We start from the raw sequence: 18,248 nt of genomic DNA, 5'->3' as shown, positions 1-18,248 counted from the left end.
AAGTGTCAGGAAAATGCTTACAATACAGTTTTCTTTCATTTATATTTTGTGACATTACTCTTAATTAATATCCGAACATTTTATACATAACTACTACACAATACTAACAATAATGACGGGGCCAAGGTGGCTCAGTGGTAGAGCGCTCACCTCTGGAGCGTGAGGTCCCTGGTTAGATTCTAATTTGGTTAGGTTTTGTAGTGGACAAATACTGTATGCGTGGGTTTTCTCGGAGTTCTCCAGTTTCCTGCCACTTTGTTCATCTCACCATTTCATTCACTATAATCACCACCAACTCTCTTGGCCTTGGTGCATAATCATGGAACGTTAAACTTTTAAAAAAAATTAAAGGACTGGTCTCTCCCGTGGCTATGGTTAACATGTGCGTCTTCGGCGCGGGAGTCCCGGATTATATTCCCGATGTTAGACTCGTTAAACTGAAAATCCGTCTCTTATATAACTTACATGCACAAAAGGGGCATTAAACTTCAAAATTGATCAAACCACCATCATCAAAATTGACTGCACTATCATCAAAAAAATTTACTTATCAGGTCGAACCGGGATTGCAAATTTATTTGATTTTATCTTTTCTACTAGTTACTTGTAATATTTAAGTATTTATTTGTCTTCATCTTAAATGTATTTAGCGTAACTGATGAAAATGGAGGCACGAAAATCAAGATAGGGAGGGAAAAAAAAACAACCTTGAAACGTGATACAGAAAAGAACGAATACCTGTATAGAAACAGTTACAATACTCCAGATAGGGCATATTTAATATTTGTACCGCCCTGGCCACTAAAAAAATGCCGATCCCGCAACAACGATAAATACTGATATAGAAAATTGGAGGCAACGAAGTGAATAATTAACATTTAAGTGGATAGTTAGCACTGAAGACTGTAGGTAGCTCTGGATGTTAATCAACAATGAAAAGGTTTTGAAATTACGATAAAAGAATAGGTGTCAACGATGGGAAAGAGAAATAATGAATATTAATTCATAACTAAAATATTACTTACAACTTTCTAGTCAAATATTCTCCTTACATGAATTCTAAAATCTCGTGTCATATCCATATGCGTGTACATAATAAATTTCTTAGATTTCCAGAACTAACGTATGAAAAAATCTGGTCTGAGAAAATCTGCTGCCATGGCCCATGCGTAAACACAGTCCTGATTCCAGAAACAATTAAAAATTAACTAAACAACCTCGAGCCATAGCGTACAAAAATGAAAATGAAATGAAATCTTTTAAGTTTTACGTCCCACGGTAATGCCGGCTAAGCTAAAGACGGTGATGATGAGAAATGAATCAAATGGTGGAATGAAGAAAGTGGCAGGAAACGGGAGAACCTTGAGAAAACTCACACATACGGTGTTTGTCCACCACGAAGTGCTACAGCCTACGAAAGTAAAGACGTTCCAGTATAACGAAATACTTTAGTTAGTATAATATTTACCTGTACCGTGGGCAAAAAGTGTTCATAAATATGTAATATACTTAGTAGAATGTTCATTTTAAATTAACAGAAAAGAAGAATGTTTTTAATATATGTCAGAGATTATTATGGGATAGTTGTGGCTATGTACATGTTATGTGTTGACCTAGTCAAGTGAATTTATGTATTTTACGGTCTCAAAAAGAATATTTAAGACATATCAAGCAATAAAGGTGAGACTAATAATCTTTGAATATCTGAGTTGATTTTTGCATAAAGAAAAGTAATTATCGCTTCGTAACTTATATTTTACAAGACGAACCAGGTTGACGACGCTTTTCTATAGAGTCGTTATAAAAATTTGGTTTACCAAACCCGGGATTTTTGAAAATTCAGTTCCCGAAGAAGGAAAGTAGGGCTGAATTTACTTGGATATTACCATTTATGAATACGAACTTAACCGTATTACGAAGCGGTAAGGTCATCAAAAGAAAAATGGATAGTGAAATAGTGCAACAGGAATCTAATACCAGTAATCCAGGTGAAATTAGTGCAACACCAAGTTTGTCATTTGAGGATCGACTTTTGTTAGCTGTGCAGCGACAAATTATGCAAATGACGACTGAGATAAAACAAACCATAGAACAGAAGTTCAACGAATATAACCAGATCATGGAACAGAAGTTCTATGAAGCTAACCAGGCCATGGAACAGAAGATAGAATTGAAATTCAACGAAGCTAACAAGACCATGGAACAGAAGTTAAACGAATCTAACCAGGCCATGGAACAGAAGTTAAACGAATCTAACCAGACCATGGAAAAGAAGATAGAACTGAAATTTAACGAAGTTAGCCAGACTATGGAACAGAAGATAGAACTAAAATTCAACGAAGCTAGCAAGCAGTATGAAGGATTTAAAGCGGCATTGATCGCGAATTACGAAAATGACTTTTTGCTGGCAAACAGAGATGCCACTCTTAGAAATCAACATTTCAATCCTCGATTACACAAATCTATTGTAGAGTTTGTTGTAAATGTCTATAATGAATTAAAGGTTGTTAATCCCTTGCAATCGGAATCAAGAATAATTGCATCGATTCGCAATTTGCTTCCATTTAAATTACAGCAGATCTTATTTTCCACACAGTGTATGAGTTTCAGTCATTTATTAATGCTTGTACAATGCTACGAAACTCAATACCATGCTATGAATCTAACACAATCAGGAATGGGTAAAAATAAGAATAATTCTGATCATTTGGTCCCTGTTCGGAATTTGGATATCCGAAGTGTGAATAATAATGAACCGAACCTAAGACGAATATACTCTAGCAATCAAAATGAACAAAATAGACAAGGTTATGTAGGGAATCCGCCTAACCTAATCAACCGAAGTAGACACAAAAACAATAGAAATACATGTCGAAATCCTAGAGATGCTACCAATCCTATGTATAGACATAATCAGTGTTCACGAGATGGTACTTCGTATCAAAATTCAAATCACGATGAAAGACATGTACCACCTAATGTAGAACCTAACCACGATTGTGCGGTACAATGCACTTTATTAGATTCATATGCCAGTGCGAATGTAACATGATTACCGTTAACGAAATTAGGTTAAACCCATGTTGGTTATCGATTCTTGTGAATTTTCGTTTTAAAGTTTGTGTTAATATTAATAATGAAAACGATGGTTATAAATATTTGAAATGCATCTAGTTAAAGAGTTAGTAGCACCCAACATTCTTGATCAAATAAATAAGAATGAAGAATAACAATAATAATGAAAAATGTGTTTATTTAATAACAAAAGGGTGTCTTTTGTTTCTGTAAAATAAATTTATTTACTTCCATTTGATTATTCAAACGTAGGTTATGTTTAATTTTTATTCTTTCTTATTAATGTGAAGAATCATAATTCAATTTATAATTAGTTAAAGGCAAAGATTATTTATATCAGATTGATTTGTGTTTAATTATCAAAGATTATGTTAAGAATAAGATCCATTCTATAAAATAAATTATTCAATGACTACCTTGAGTGAAATTCTTCTTTATTTTGGACATCTTAGTGCTACTATGTATACATTACAATTACAACATCTAACTAATTTGTTATACAATGCGCCCGAAAAGAACAAATATTATTTGTCACATCATCGTTTGTAATGATGATCGAAACTATTAATCTTCATAATTTGTGTTTCACCCTCGTTAATTATATTTCTAAGCGACGATGTTTTTAATGATAAAGAATAAATAATAATGTAATAAAAGAGAAATATTAATGAAATCAAAGATTTATTGTAAATGTATTTATGTGAATGATAATAACTAATATTTTATATATATATGAGGGTTAACCAAAAAGTAATGAAGATATATACGAGGTGTGATCAAAATATAAAAAACATATGTAATGTACAAACATTAATGTAATCAGACCAGTGGTTCTTGAATATAAAAGCCAAGCCCACTCATGACTTTTATATTCAGTCCCTTTATCGGGCGACATTTTCTATAACGAAATACTTTAGTTAGTATAATATTTACCTGTACCGTGGGCAAAAAGTGTTCATAAATATGTAATATACTTAGTAGAATGTTCATTTTAAATTAACAGAAAAGAAGAATGTTTTTAATATATGTCAGAGATTATTATGGGATAGTTGTGGCTATGTACATGTTATGTGTTGACCTAGTCAAGTGAATTTATGTATTTTACGGTCTCAAAAAGAATATTTAAGACATATCAAGCAATAAAGGTGAGACTAATAATCTTTGAATATCTGAGTTGATTTTTGCATAAAGAAAAGTAATTATCGCTTCGTAACTTATATTTTACAAGACGAACCAGGTTGACGACGCTTTTCTATAGAGTCGTTATACCAGTTAGTGATATATGGTCAGAGTATCGGCTTCCAATGACACTGTTTTTGACTTTTTTTTTTTTTACTTCAGTTTGCTACTTCATAATCCAAGTACTAGTTGCCCAATTGCCTTATGATACTGGAACGACACCGGAAATCTATGTCCCACAAGGAAGCAATTCCGGGATAATGTGGGATAACTATTTGGTTACAGGGGAACATATGCGCTAACACAACTAACTAATACTAACTGAAATGCATTTATTATTTTTATATATTTCGTATAAATAAAAATTTTATTTACTATAACGTCACAGATACTGCTCAAGAAGTACAAAATTCAACACATTCTTTTCTTACAAAAATACTTCAATTACATGAACCACTCAAGTTTCTCTTTATCAGTTCATTCACATGCATATTAATTGCTTCTCTTACGAGGTGCTAGTGGTCTCCATCTTTTCTGCTTTGATAGACGCCGACATCCTCTCTTCCTCTTCTTCACTATCCGTGTCTCTGTCGCCTCCAGGATGGTGAGAAACGTAACGCTGAGGAACAACAGTTCTATGAAAGCCTGGTTTTTCCCATACTTTCTTTGTATCCTGAAAGCAAACACACATTATCATCTATCAGAATTTTAACAAATTTTAAAAAGTACAAAAAATATAGTGACTTAATGCAACAAAACAAAACACAAATAGTATATTTGTGATAATAATAATAACAATAATAATAAATAACGTCCCACAGGAAATTTATTTTCTTTTTTACGGCTATCAAGAATAATCAGTACTAGTAGCACTTAATTTTATTAGGAAGGAATATCTTTGGTGCCAAGGCAGATATACATAAACATACCACACAAATATAAGATGGGATATGTTTTATATAAATTTCTCTGGATAGGGATATAGTATATTCCTACTTCGAGCACCATGTATACAGAGCAAAAGCATTTGCTGATTTAAAAGTACTGTAATTTATAGAAAACTAAATACAGGATGTTCCTGAGAGGTTAGTCAACATAGAAGCCTTTCACGAAAATAATTTAGAAAAAATATAAAGAAATTATTCTTTTGTTGTTAAATGGTTGCAACCAATACGCTGTTCCGTAAAATCTCGAAATAACAAAATTGTCACACAAATAATAAAATGGTATGCATGAAGCCACCAACGACAAACTATTAGCGCTCAAGACTTCCTGAAATTCTGACAAATAAATATCTTAGTTGAAATTACCACAGTTTAAGTTCAAATAAAGAATATAGATCTAATGCTGACCTATTACAAACATAAGTAGAAGTAATCACATAGACCTTGATTAGAATAGTAACACTTCACTGTATTCGAACTAATTTTGTATATCTAGGTACATTTAAAATTCTAAAAATGATTTTTAAAACATTATCATTTATTTTCACTTGATATTTTAATCTTAAATATTCCTTAACTTAAATCAGCAACAATTAGCAATTAATTCTATATTACCAATGATGTATAACAATACATTAATTTCTATAACAACATAACAAGCAAAATATTAAAGCTTGATTTATATTAGTAGAAAAGTCATGGCAAGCATTGGAACAAAATTGTAAAAAGCAGAAAATACTTGACAGTAGTAACTTTTATAGTACCGTACTTAATGGTTTCTAACAAGAGATTCTTCCTCTACATAGCTGCAAAACAACTAAGAACTTGACACTTCCCTCTTATTTAAAGACGAAGAAAATACAGATTATCATAGAAGATTGATTTGTTATTTGAAAAAGAGGTAAGTTCCATGTGCATTTATAAAATCTATATATTAAAATGCTAGGTTTATATGTTTGTGGTCAGGAAAAGTTTATATACTTGTCTCCAATCCCTTCGACAATGAAATCTCGAAAAACATAAGTGCTAAAAACGTGCAGTTTTCGCGGATCGATTCCAAATTTTGTGTAGATTGTTCAGTTCTAATTGAATATTTTAAAAAATGGCCGTTATTTCTTTATTACATTTTTTTTAGGAGTACACTGGAAGTGTTGAAATTTAAAAAAAAGTAAAGCATTATACCCAACGAGTTATACATTCCAACACTACATATTTGTATACAGGGGTTGTATATCTCAGCCATTTATTTCATGCACAAATGATGATGAAAAACGAAGGATAACCATTTCTCCAGTCTAACTTGTAAGATGAATCTTAGTTGTTTGGAGAATTTTGCCCAATGAACACCATACATCAATCACATATAATTAATTGTGTGTAATTTATTTGCTTATTACATACTGCATGCAGGAAGAAAGAAAACACTGATCATACATGAATTAGAAACTCCAACCGGAAGTAGGCTCAAATCTTGCAAACGGTGCGACATATTGAAAAAATAATCGAAAAAAATCTCCCCTGTATGGTACCCCTTGCCGATTTTTATCAAGAAGTCTTTCACTTGTGCCTGTACAGAGACATGTACAGATGTTGTGAGAAATGACAAGGAGATTCATGCTCATATGTGAATGATGCGCTGTGTAAAGAACGCAAGTTCAGCTAGTTTACATTTTAAAAAAAGTAAACATTGCAATTGTGAACCGAAAGTGCAATTACTTAGTAGTTTCAAATTAATTATTAAAGCTATAGACTTAATTATTTGCCGCACGTATATAACCTATAAAAAGAGGAAAATTTCTACCCTATGGAGACTGCAATGACTATAAGCAATAATTAGTACTGATAGACTCGCTTCGCTTTATACAGCGAGAAAAGATATTAGTATTAACTAGAATTTGTAGACTAGGAAAACTGGTCTCCAATTTCGAACGTGGAAAATTCATTTCACATGACGACCCTAATCAGATGTGAAGCGTTGTTCTTCGAGTTTTATTTTAATTAGAAAGAATTCACCAATATCAGATGAAAATCCTATACAGTTCTAATGTGTAGAATCTGTTTTTCGTATCAACCAAGTTTAATGTTTTATTAAGTATATGTACGTAAAACACAAAACTTACTCTAAGATACTATTAACACCATTATTATTAGAGAGCACCAACTACGATACTACTAACATCGTTATCAGGAGGGTACCAACTACAATACTACTAATACCGTTATTAGTACAGGGAACCACCTACGGTACTACTAACAGCGTTATTAGTAGAGGGCACCAACCACAGTACTACTAATACTGTTATTAGTAGGGGGCACCAACTACGGTACTATTAACCGTTATTAGTAGAGGGCACCAACTATGGTACTACTAATACCGTTATTAGGAGAGGGCACCAACTATGATACTACTAACATTGTTATTAGTAGGGGGCACCAACTACGGTACTATTAACCGTTATTAGGAGAGGGCACCAACTACGGTACTACTAACACCGTTATTAGGAGAGGACACCAACAGACTGATGACAGTGCTTCATAACCGACTTCAAAAAGAACGAGAGGGTTCTCAGTTCGACTCGTTTATATATATATATATATATATATATATATATATATATATATATATATATATATATATATATATATAGTATTTATGTTCACGCATAACCTCAACATAGTTCCTCCGATTTTGATGATTTTTTCTTCTCTTTTCTTTGTTTGTTTGAAAGAGTATTCTTTCTTGGTGGTCCCATATAAACTTCATAAGGATCTAACTATAGTTTTCGGACCTAGACCATAAAACTTCTCAATGGCTTGATACCATAATTATGTGTATGATTACGCATAACTTCGACATAGGTGCACTAATTTTGATGATTATATTGTTTGTTTGACAGCGTGTGCTTTCGCGGTGGGTTCATGTAAATTTTAAATTTCATTATGATATTAGGATAATCTTCGGAACTATACCATGAAATTTTACAACTGTTAAGTGTTAATATCGTAATTAATTGACTTCATTGTGTGCATGTTCACGCATAACTTTCAGCATAGATGTACTACTTTGATTACTCTTTTCTAGTTTCAAAGAGTATACTTTCTCACAGGTTGCGTATACATTTTATCATGATCTGATGAAAATCTTTGGTTAGATCATGGAACTATAATGTACTATAGAAACACACACACTATGAACAAACAAGGTAAACTATAAGCATTACTTAAATAAACGATGGTATGGATATAAACTAGCTAAAAAAAGTATCACTGACCTTACCATTAAGCACCCAAGAAAGCATGTTTTCGTAGGCAGTTTCGAAGTTACACTTACTTTATCTTCAGTTCAAAGAGTCTTTAGAGTCTTACTTCAACTAAACTGTCTGACAAACTACATGCTGAAGAATTTTGTCACTAGACGAATTATGGTATCTATTTACAAGACAATTAATTTTTATTTGATGATATATATGCTCTTCTTTCTTTTAGAAGCCTGTATTAGAAATCAAATTGTGGTTAATAATATGTGGACACAAGAAACCTTTTAGGATAGACTTCTAAAGGCAAGAGCATATAAACCATCCAATAAAAATCAACGATTCGTTCGGTTACGAAATTCTTCACAACGCAGTTTGTCAAACAGTGTGGTTTACCACTCCTTGAACTGAAGATGAAATAAGTCTTTCTTCGAAACTGTGCGGAAATACGCTTTCTTTTATGCTAGAGGTAAGGTCACGGATATTATTAAGTTCTTTCCCTGACGCTTCATCAGACAGGTAAAGAAGAGAAACAAGTACGAAGAAAGAAATTTTAAAGAAAAAGCTATAAATAAGGAATGTCAGTTGCGTCGCCATATTGCACTTTGGAAGTTAGTGCGACAGTGAATTAGACGTTCTTCGGTTAACGTATTTCTTTGTTCTTATTTCGTGTCTGCCCTGTAAGAGGAAATGTCAGCGATAGACTTGTTAGTTAGTTAGTTTGTTTGTTATGATCATATTATAATAGTTCTCATATGTAATTTGTTTACCATGCCCGTTTTGAGATTCCTTTGTTTCTACCATATACGGATTGTACATCTACTTTCTGTTTTTCATGATCAATATTAACACTACACTCGTAACGTTGGGCCTGTGAGACCCAAGTCTTTAGAAAAAATAATGTAACTTTAGTTGGCAACACTCGGGTTGCTACATCCTCCCCCTACCTTCCCCTCCTAAGTGGTAATTTAATAATACGTAGCCTGTTTTAGTTTTCGCTTGGTCATTGTTGTGTGCCGCGTGCTTTTTCATAGAGTGGGCCAGACAGACCCAACGTTACCAGTGATGTTATTTTTACTAGCACCATTAAATAATATTAAGTAGCAATTTTAGAAGAGAAAACTTCATATTTCCGTGTGTTGATTTGCATGTTTTTAAGCACTTGTCGCATAGTTTTGTATATATTCAAGTGAAGCGTGGCCGAAAGCTATGAGGCACATGTTCAAAGAATAAGGGACATGTTAGAGCAAGAACAAAGTGATGTATCTTGCGAAGAAGATGATGAAGATTGTGACCCTGAATTTTGTTTGCCTAGTGATCATTATACTAGTGATGAAGAAGAAAACAGTGATGAAAGTTCTGATTCTGAAGAAACTGTGTGCGACAAATATTTTGTAGATAGAGACAAGGACACGTAATGGAGAACGGAAAAAGGAAATGTGAATATTAGTACTCGTTCTAGTAACATCGTGACTGCTCGTATACCGATGGTGAGACAAAAAGCGAAGAAAGCTCAGACATCGCTTAGCAACATTGTCTTTGTTTATAACAGAAGATATGCTAGATATTATAGTGATTACCACTAACAAGTATATTGAAAAACTCACAGTTCATTATTTAGACCAACGATTCACCCATCCTACAAGCGCCTGTGAAATAAAAGCACTAATTGGTCTATTGTACTTGGCAAGTATGCTGCACGCTGGACGACTGAATATTGAAGAGTTGTGGGAGAGAGACGGTACAGAAGTGGAAATCTTTCGTGCCACGATGTGCTTACAAAAATTCCGTTTTCTTTGTCGTACGTTGAGATTTGATGATCTTGATACACGTCAAGAAAGGAGACGTGTGGACAAATTGGCAGCTATTCGTGACATTTTCGATCTGTTCGTAAGCAACTACAAGAACAGTTTTGCAATTGGAATATTTGCTACGTTAGATGAGACACTTGTGGCATTTCTTGGCAGATGTGTGTTCCGTGTGTACATGCCAAACAAACCAGCTAAATATGGGATCAAAATCTTCAGTCTTGTTGATTCACGGTTGTATTATTCCTCAAATATGAAGGTTTATGTAGGGAAGCAACCAGAAGGTCCATTTGAGATAGACAATAGACCTGAGGCTGTAGTAAAGAGACTGTGTCAACCGATTTATGACTTCCCGTAATGTCACGTTAGACAATTGGTTCACGTGCATTAAGTTATTGAAATCAATGGTAAAGGACCATAAGAAAAGGCAAATATAGCCTTAACTCTGCCGTTAAATAAGTAAATAAATAAATAAAATAACTATTGTAGGTACCATTCGGAAGAACAAGAAAGAGCCTCCTTCCGCGTTTGTGAATTCTAAGAACAGAGAAGAGTACAGTAGAGTGTTTGGTTTTCAAGAGGACTGTGCAATTGTATCATACGCACCCAAGAAAAATCGAAGTGTGGTGTTAATTTCCAGTATGAATCATGATGACAATCTGGATCCAACAACTGGAGAGCAGAAGAAGCCTGATATTGTAACATTTTATAATAACAATAAGGTTGGAGTGGTAAAGCAAATGTGGCAGAGAATATGATGGCGAGAGGAACAGCAGGCGGTGGCCCATGGCTATATTTTACCATATTCTAAATGTTGCTGCAATCAATGGGCACGTCATTTATTCAGTCAACACAGGAAACACACTACAACCTAGAAAATACATCAGGGAATTGTCTAAAGAATTGATACAGGGCAAATTAATGCAGAGAGCACAAAATAAACATCTCCTACTGATCTTCGAAAATCAGCTGCAAGGTTATGTGGATTAACCCTTGAAGAGCATGCTGCTATGCAGCGAGAATTGAAACGAGGACGTTGCTACATGTGTAAAGATAGCAAAACCAGGTATTTTTGCCAAAATTGTGGTAAGTGGATTTGTCTGGGTCACGCAAGAATGTTTTGTGTGGTGAATGTTGAGATCATTACATGTAAAGATGCCAATAAGAGTGGCTGCAGTTTTTCATAAATTCGATGGAAATTTGTGCAAAGAAAAATTGAAAGAAAGTTAAAAGATATATTTTCCTTCAGTTTTAAGTAATATCGTCATTACCTAACTCTTTTCATTTTTTGTATCATATCTGGAATATTGTTTTACGTATTGAATACTGTGTTTAAACCAAACCAAACTAAATATAGCTGAATGAAAAATGTTCATTAAATACTTTCATAACAATAAAAGACATATATATTAATTTTGAATTTGGGATTCAAAATAAATTACTGTACTCTTTCGTTTAATGTAACTAAAGATAATTTCGTCAATATAAGCTCGAAGTAATAAAATATTCTTCTTTAATTCATTTCAGTGCGTAAAAATTTGAATGGGTCCCGTAGACCCAACGTTACTATTTATGACAGTTTCCTGAACGTAACCACTGTAGTGTTAAAAGGTGAGCATGAAAAGGAAAATCGTTTTACACAAGATAGTAAGAAAAATTAGAGAAATGGGAGAGAGTTAAGAATTTGGCAGGTAACAAGAAAAACTATTGCAGGGGATGTCTAAAACTAAAGTTCTTCCACTGAGAAATATTAAAAAATTGGTAAAACACTGCACTCAAAAATAATAAAATAAAGTAAATTTGCACGAAGCGGCGAAAAACTTAAGCGATCAATCAAAAATTAAAGACGTAGTCGGCAAATCGTTGGTCTCATCTCCAGAGTAAGTTACTTCTTTCTTATGGGTAGCTCCTAAATTGTAAACACGACGCTGCGTAAACATTGCATTGTTAACACCATCTGGTTTACTTCATGGATTAGCCATTTAAGAACTGACCAAGCCCAACATTGCTTGACTTTGGTGATGTGAAATCGGTAGATGAGTGAGGTTAGGGACTGCCATTTCGAAAGGAGCTGTTGCCTCCTCATCATTACGTCCGACTGATGAAGATGCCTGCGTATGTTGAATGCGTCTGACAATTTGAATTCTCTCTACAGAGAGCTGAGTAAACACAATGGATTGTTACAGCTTCAGTAATTCCACATAAGCAATAATATCACAATGCCTTTGACAATAGATATAACGAAGTGAGAGTACTTGATCCATTGACTATCACCGTAGCGTAAAAACTAACACTATCTATTCATAGATAAGTGAAAACCCTACCATTCTCCATTAGTTTTTCCTAAATCACTGTGCGATTGATAATCTCAATATTAACCAACAGACTCTTCAGCACTAAGTTCACTACAATAAGGGGGGCCGCGGTGGCTGATTGGTAAAGCGTTCACTTCTAGTTGCTTGGGCCCCTGGTTCGATTACAGCTCGCGCCAAGCGAACTTTGTGGTGGACAAACAAAGTGTGCGTAGGTTTTCCCGTTTCCTCCCACTTTTTTCATTCCACCATTTCATTCATTTCTCATCATCACCGTTTCCTTTAGCCAAGCCAGTATAACTGTGAGGCGTAAAACTTAAAAAGATTTCATTTCACTACAATAAACCAAGAATGCATGTTTATTACCAAGTCACATGGCTCTGTACTTACGAACATAACTGACTTCATTGCTTGCACTTTTTGAATGTAAAAGTCGTACACAAAAGCAGCAAGCTGTGGCATATCTTCAACAATCGTCGGTGGTCCTTGTGGGAGAGCGTCATTTGATCGTTCAGTTGGATACACTTCATGAGGTGCAAGATACAATTTCATTGGTCGCTGCATCAACTGAAAAGAGAAAGTAACACATATAATGGTTTCTAAATATTCTGAACATTCAGATTTTGACTCTTTTCGAAAATATAGGGTCTACCCACCCCCAACATATCCTTGTTCTTTTGTAAATTTAAGTTGAGTATACGCTGGACTATAAGGATATTAGATGGGTATAGGCCGTACACTTCACTATATGCCCCATTACATTCCTGCGTATGCATAATTAGTTTCTTATCAGAAATTGATTAAAATATTACCATAAAACATGGTAAAAGAAAACAATATTGTTAGTACTTGCACCGATGCTTCATCAGACGGTAAAGGAAAAAGTGAGAAGTATGGATTTCATGGTTCTTCTCTCCCTTCCTTGTTTGATTAAGCGTCAGCACAAGACATTAAAGCGTAGTTTATTTTTAATTATTTGTGCTTTATGACAATACCAGCGTCAATTAGCCGCTTCGCTGGGTTAAAATAAGCAGAATTAGTACTATGTTCCGTTAGTCACATTTAACTATTATTGAAGCGCTCTCTGATATCACAGGGTGTCCAATTAAATTCCAAAATGAAATTTCGTGACTTTTTCGTGAACTTTTCTTTACCAAATTATAAAATTTCCTAACATTTTCAAGAGCGAATTTGGGTGCGAATTGGGCCGAATTTTCATCCATGCGATAGAAACGTACTTTGCTTGCGATTTGATAGCGTCTTAAGCCGGCCATAGACATTTTTATGGTGAATTTTGACGTTTCACAGAACAAAATTTTCCAATCTGTACTTACATTTGTACAGTTAAAAAAAAAAATATCGTGACACAAAAGCTAAATTTCGTGACTTTTTCCTGACTTTCATGACCGTTTTCTGATTTCGTGACTTTTTCGTGACTTTCGTGACCGATAGACACCCTGTATCAGTCATTTTCGATGTTTATATTTCCTATCTCTCCACCTCCCCCATGCCGATTGGCTGAATTTCGATTTAAACGACATCGGAAGTGTTACTGTTCATCTCAGCGACCCCGAAAACTATAGGTTCGGCACTAATATAGGTCATTTTTGATAATTTTTATATATCTCTCCTCTCCTCCTCCCCTAAGTTGCACCATCAAAGTGAAATAATAAAAACCATCCCAGGCCTGAACCTCATCTATGTTGAATTCTAAACGTTCCTAATATACATGTAACATATGAATATCTCTTAGATTCATTTATCTGTAGGTTCATTCATTTGTAGATACACATTTATATACATATATTTTTATGAATATTTGAGGTTCTTAATATGCAGATAACAATAACTGATTGAATTTGAATTAATCTTTCACAAATACATAAATGTGATGCGGAAAACTAAAAATCGGAAAAATTAATTTTACAGGAGAGCTAAATAAATGAAGGAAGTCAATTTTTGACATCAATGCTTCTATTTTTTTTTTTTTTTTTTTTTCAAAGTTAATGCATTTTGTAAAGGTCACTTTAAAGAATATTTTAAAACAAGTTACATCTCTTAAGTAATTTAAGTCAATAAATAAAATAATTTTGTATTTTGGAAAACTTTAACCTTCTTTTCCTCACAACAACGCTTTTACGTTAATTATGATTAGTCATTTTATAAAAAATTCAATTTTTAAGAATATTTTTTCTATAGAGGCATCTTTTTGTTCAGAATTTTAAGGTCTCTTTAATGATGCTAATAACTCCATTTTGCAAATTCCCGACAAATGGTTTCTTTTAGTTTTCCGCATCACAAATTAACTAATATCTGGTGATTGCTCTTGATAAAAACGAATTAAGTAATAAATTCATGATAAATAGCGGTAGTAGCGGAGTAATATGTTGTTTCTCTTTACTATAGAGCCACTATTTGAATTTGTTCTATTACAAACTTATAAATAATTTTAATTATCTATATTAATAAAAACAGCAAATTTGTACACTCATGTCCAAAATTATTGTCGCATATCTATAAATATGTTATTGTAGGAATATAATTCGATAACTATTACGTCCGGTATTTCTTATAATGTTAGTATGTGTATAATCGGCAAAGACATGTATGTGGAAAATTTCATGTCAAAAGAGCAGTAAATAAGACCAATAAAACGAAAATAGAACTTTCTTGTCCATTTACCAACATTTTGTTTTACTCATTCTAATTTTCGTATTTATAATTCTTTTCCTATGAAATTTACCACAAATCTACATTTCCCGATTATACACATAGTAGCAGTATTAAAAGTACCCTGCAGAATCATTATCAAATTATATTCTTACAAGAAGACAGTTATAGATAGGCGACAATCATTTTGGACATTAGTGTACATATACATTATCATTTATCACACTCAAAATCAGCATCACTTAACACAATCGAGATTATTAAACAAAAGGATTTCGTGATTTTTACAAAATTACTTGAAAAGCATTGGCACAATTCGAATATTTTGCTTGGGTGGTGGGGACATAGCCCATTACTTCTAAGAATTGAAAAAAAAAAAAAACTTTCAACGCCCATAGTTTTAGCCTATGATTCAACGACATTCTAAGGAGGTCCAACAGTGTTCTAGAAGTGTCTGGCCACCCTGACCCTCCCCTCCCCTAATTAAATTTAAACTGAAACGCGAGAATATTTATTAAAACTTTGAAAGAAACTTGTTAAACTGTAAAAGTATTTAGAACAGCTTCGAAACGCATGTTGATATATTTATCTTACATCGAACAGTTGGGCTCCGGTTTTCTTTCTATTTTTTTGGAACTTATTGTTTACAAATAGTGGAAACTAAACATACCATTCAAGTTTTATGAATGTAAAATATATGTAAATACGTATTTAAAAGCTATTCTTACCAGGGTAAAAGCAGGCGTAAGCTCGAAACAATTCCTGAATAACGATACTCGAGCAAACACGTAGAGTCCAAATCTGGCTCGAGACATGGCTACCACCAGACGCCTGACATCTCGCAAATGACCAACAGCCCGAGTACGAACCAGTGATAGTAAAATATAGTCATTCTGCTGCCCTTGATATTTGTCAACTGTAGTTACCTGAAATAAATAGATTAACATATTAAAGGAATCTCAATGTGGATATACACTAATGTTCAAAACTTAACGGAATGTACAGGTAACAGTGACAATCATGAACAGTTGGTACCAAAATGTTTCTGCTCACTCTCAGAAGCGTGGAACAGATACCTATGGGCAAAAGAAACGCTTAAAATGACACATGAGCACTAAAAAGTCTGACTGAATACACTTGCATCATGTGGATCGCCATGTATTGGCCACAAGTTCGGGCTTTTGTTGACAGATATATTCAATACGGAATGTGGTTACTGCGAACAGCTATGCACTTATACTAAGGATTAACACATCAAGCAACTCATATGGAAAAGCATCCCATTCTTGCACAAGTATGTACGCAGTTTAGCAATTGACCGTGGTGAAGGTGTTAGGGTTAAATTATATTTTGATAATATTTGTGTTTAACTATGAGTAGTGAAATGTAAACTATAGAATACGAATAACACACAAAATTTCTATTTATGTAGAGGCCAATATTAGAGTAAGGAAGTATATACGAGGGTCATTCGGAAAGTAAAGAACGTTTTTGTATAAACACTTTAATAACTGATATACAAAGGCGAAATTTGTGTTACATACTATGTGATACTTAAGTTACTTTTCGACATAGTCGCCGTGTAAATTTAAACACTTGTCATACCGTGGTACAAGTTTTTCTATGCCTTCGGCATACATAGTTGCCGCCAAACTGTTAAACCAATCACTAACAGCTTCCTTAAGTTCTTGAAATTTCAGGAAATAATTCGTGCAGCCCATCAATAGTGAATCGCCTATCCTCTTGAATTTTCCGCTCAATTCTTCCTTTGAGTTTGTCAGTCACAACAGAAGGCCGGCCCGAGCGTTCCTCATCGTGCACATTCGTCCGTCCGTCATTAAACATAATGCACCACTTACGAACTGATGCTTCATTCATTACATTTCCATACACCTCAGTGATTTCTCTATAAATTTCTATCGGACGCACTTTTCTTGCATTCAAAAATCTTATCACACTACGAACCTCACACTTGGCGGGATCAGTAATTGTATCGCACATTTTACAGTCGCACAGCGAAGCAATAACGGACCGTAGGGGATCACAGCTGGTGCCAGACTGAGGCTAAAGCATGCCCAGGTCAATAACCCAGCGGCAGCGGGGGTGGGGGAACACGCGCACGCGCTAGCGCAAAACGTTCTTTACTTTCCGAATGACCCTCGTATATTGACATGTATAGAAAATAACTATTTCGTACTTCATAAACAATGCACGTAAACATCTAAGCACAACTTTGTAAGATCAACATTTGAATTTATTTTACTAAAAATTGAAGAATTGAATAATTATTGAAAATCGATTACAGCGACACTTATTAAGAAAATTGTGAATTAATTCATATGAGCTGTCAATAAAAGGCTACTTACAGATTTTTTTGCCTTTCCTTTTTAATATGACCATATATACGTTGCTATGAATAAAGATTAATCTTATCAATACACAAATTTATTTCTGTACTAAGCTAGATAATTTCTCTGCACTTTACAAGTCGTTTCATAATATTTCTTGATTGTATTTCACATTATGAGAAAGTGTATGTATATATATATATATATATATATATATATATATATATATATATATATATATATATATATATATTAAATTAGTAATAGCAATAGGGGTCTGAAGTGTTCAAAGACAAACACGGAATATATTTCCTGAATTACAATTTTGACAGATTTACAATAAGTCAGATTCCCATTGCAAAAGAATAATAAATAGTAATTTTCATTTTTAATAAAATTTTGTCTTTAGCATTTGTCGGGATATACCTAACACCTGCTAAAATGGCGGCTCAAGTTACATAAATTATTATACTTTTTATTATTATTATTATTATTATTATTATTATTATTATTATTATTATTATTATTATTATTAATAATAATAATAATAATATATATGCTTTTAAATAGTAAGTACAATGGTTAAAAATCTAAAAATCACGATGTTTGGAATTCGTAGGAGGAACATGACATAAGGGTTACTTCTTGAAATTAACAT

General features: G+C 33.5%; 1 protein-coding gene across 1 annotated transcript in view; it reads right to left on the bottom strand.

Annotated features, from left to right (window-relative positions):
• Positions 1-4,569: 4,569 nt before the first annotated feature.
• Positions 4,570-18,248, bottom strand: part of LOC145664005 (RNA helicase aquarius) — a 253,088-nt gene continuing 239,409 nt past the window's right edge. Inside the window, exons 25-27 of the mRNA XM_081730295.1 lie at positions 15,971-16,168; positions 12,963-13,139; positions 4,570-4,927 (exon numbers count right to left, since the gene is read on the bottom strand). Of these exons, the coding sequence (XP_081586421.1) occupies positions 4,760-4,927; positions 12,963-13,139; positions 15,971-16,168 (543 nt within the window). The 3' untranslated portion in view covers positions 4,570-4,759. The remainder of the gene's footprint in view (positions 4,928-12,962; positions 13,140-15,970; positions 16,169-18,248) is intronic.

This window comes from Thermobia domestica, chromosome 11 (genome assembly GCF_964235325.1).
Source record: "Thermobia domestica chromosome 11, izTheDome1.hap1.1, whole genome shotgun sequence".
Lineage (NCBI taxonomy): Eukaryota > Metazoa > Arthropoda > Insecta > Zygentoma > Lepismatidae > Thermobia > Thermobia domestica.
This window is presented reverse-complemented; position numbering and strand designations above follow the sequence as displayed.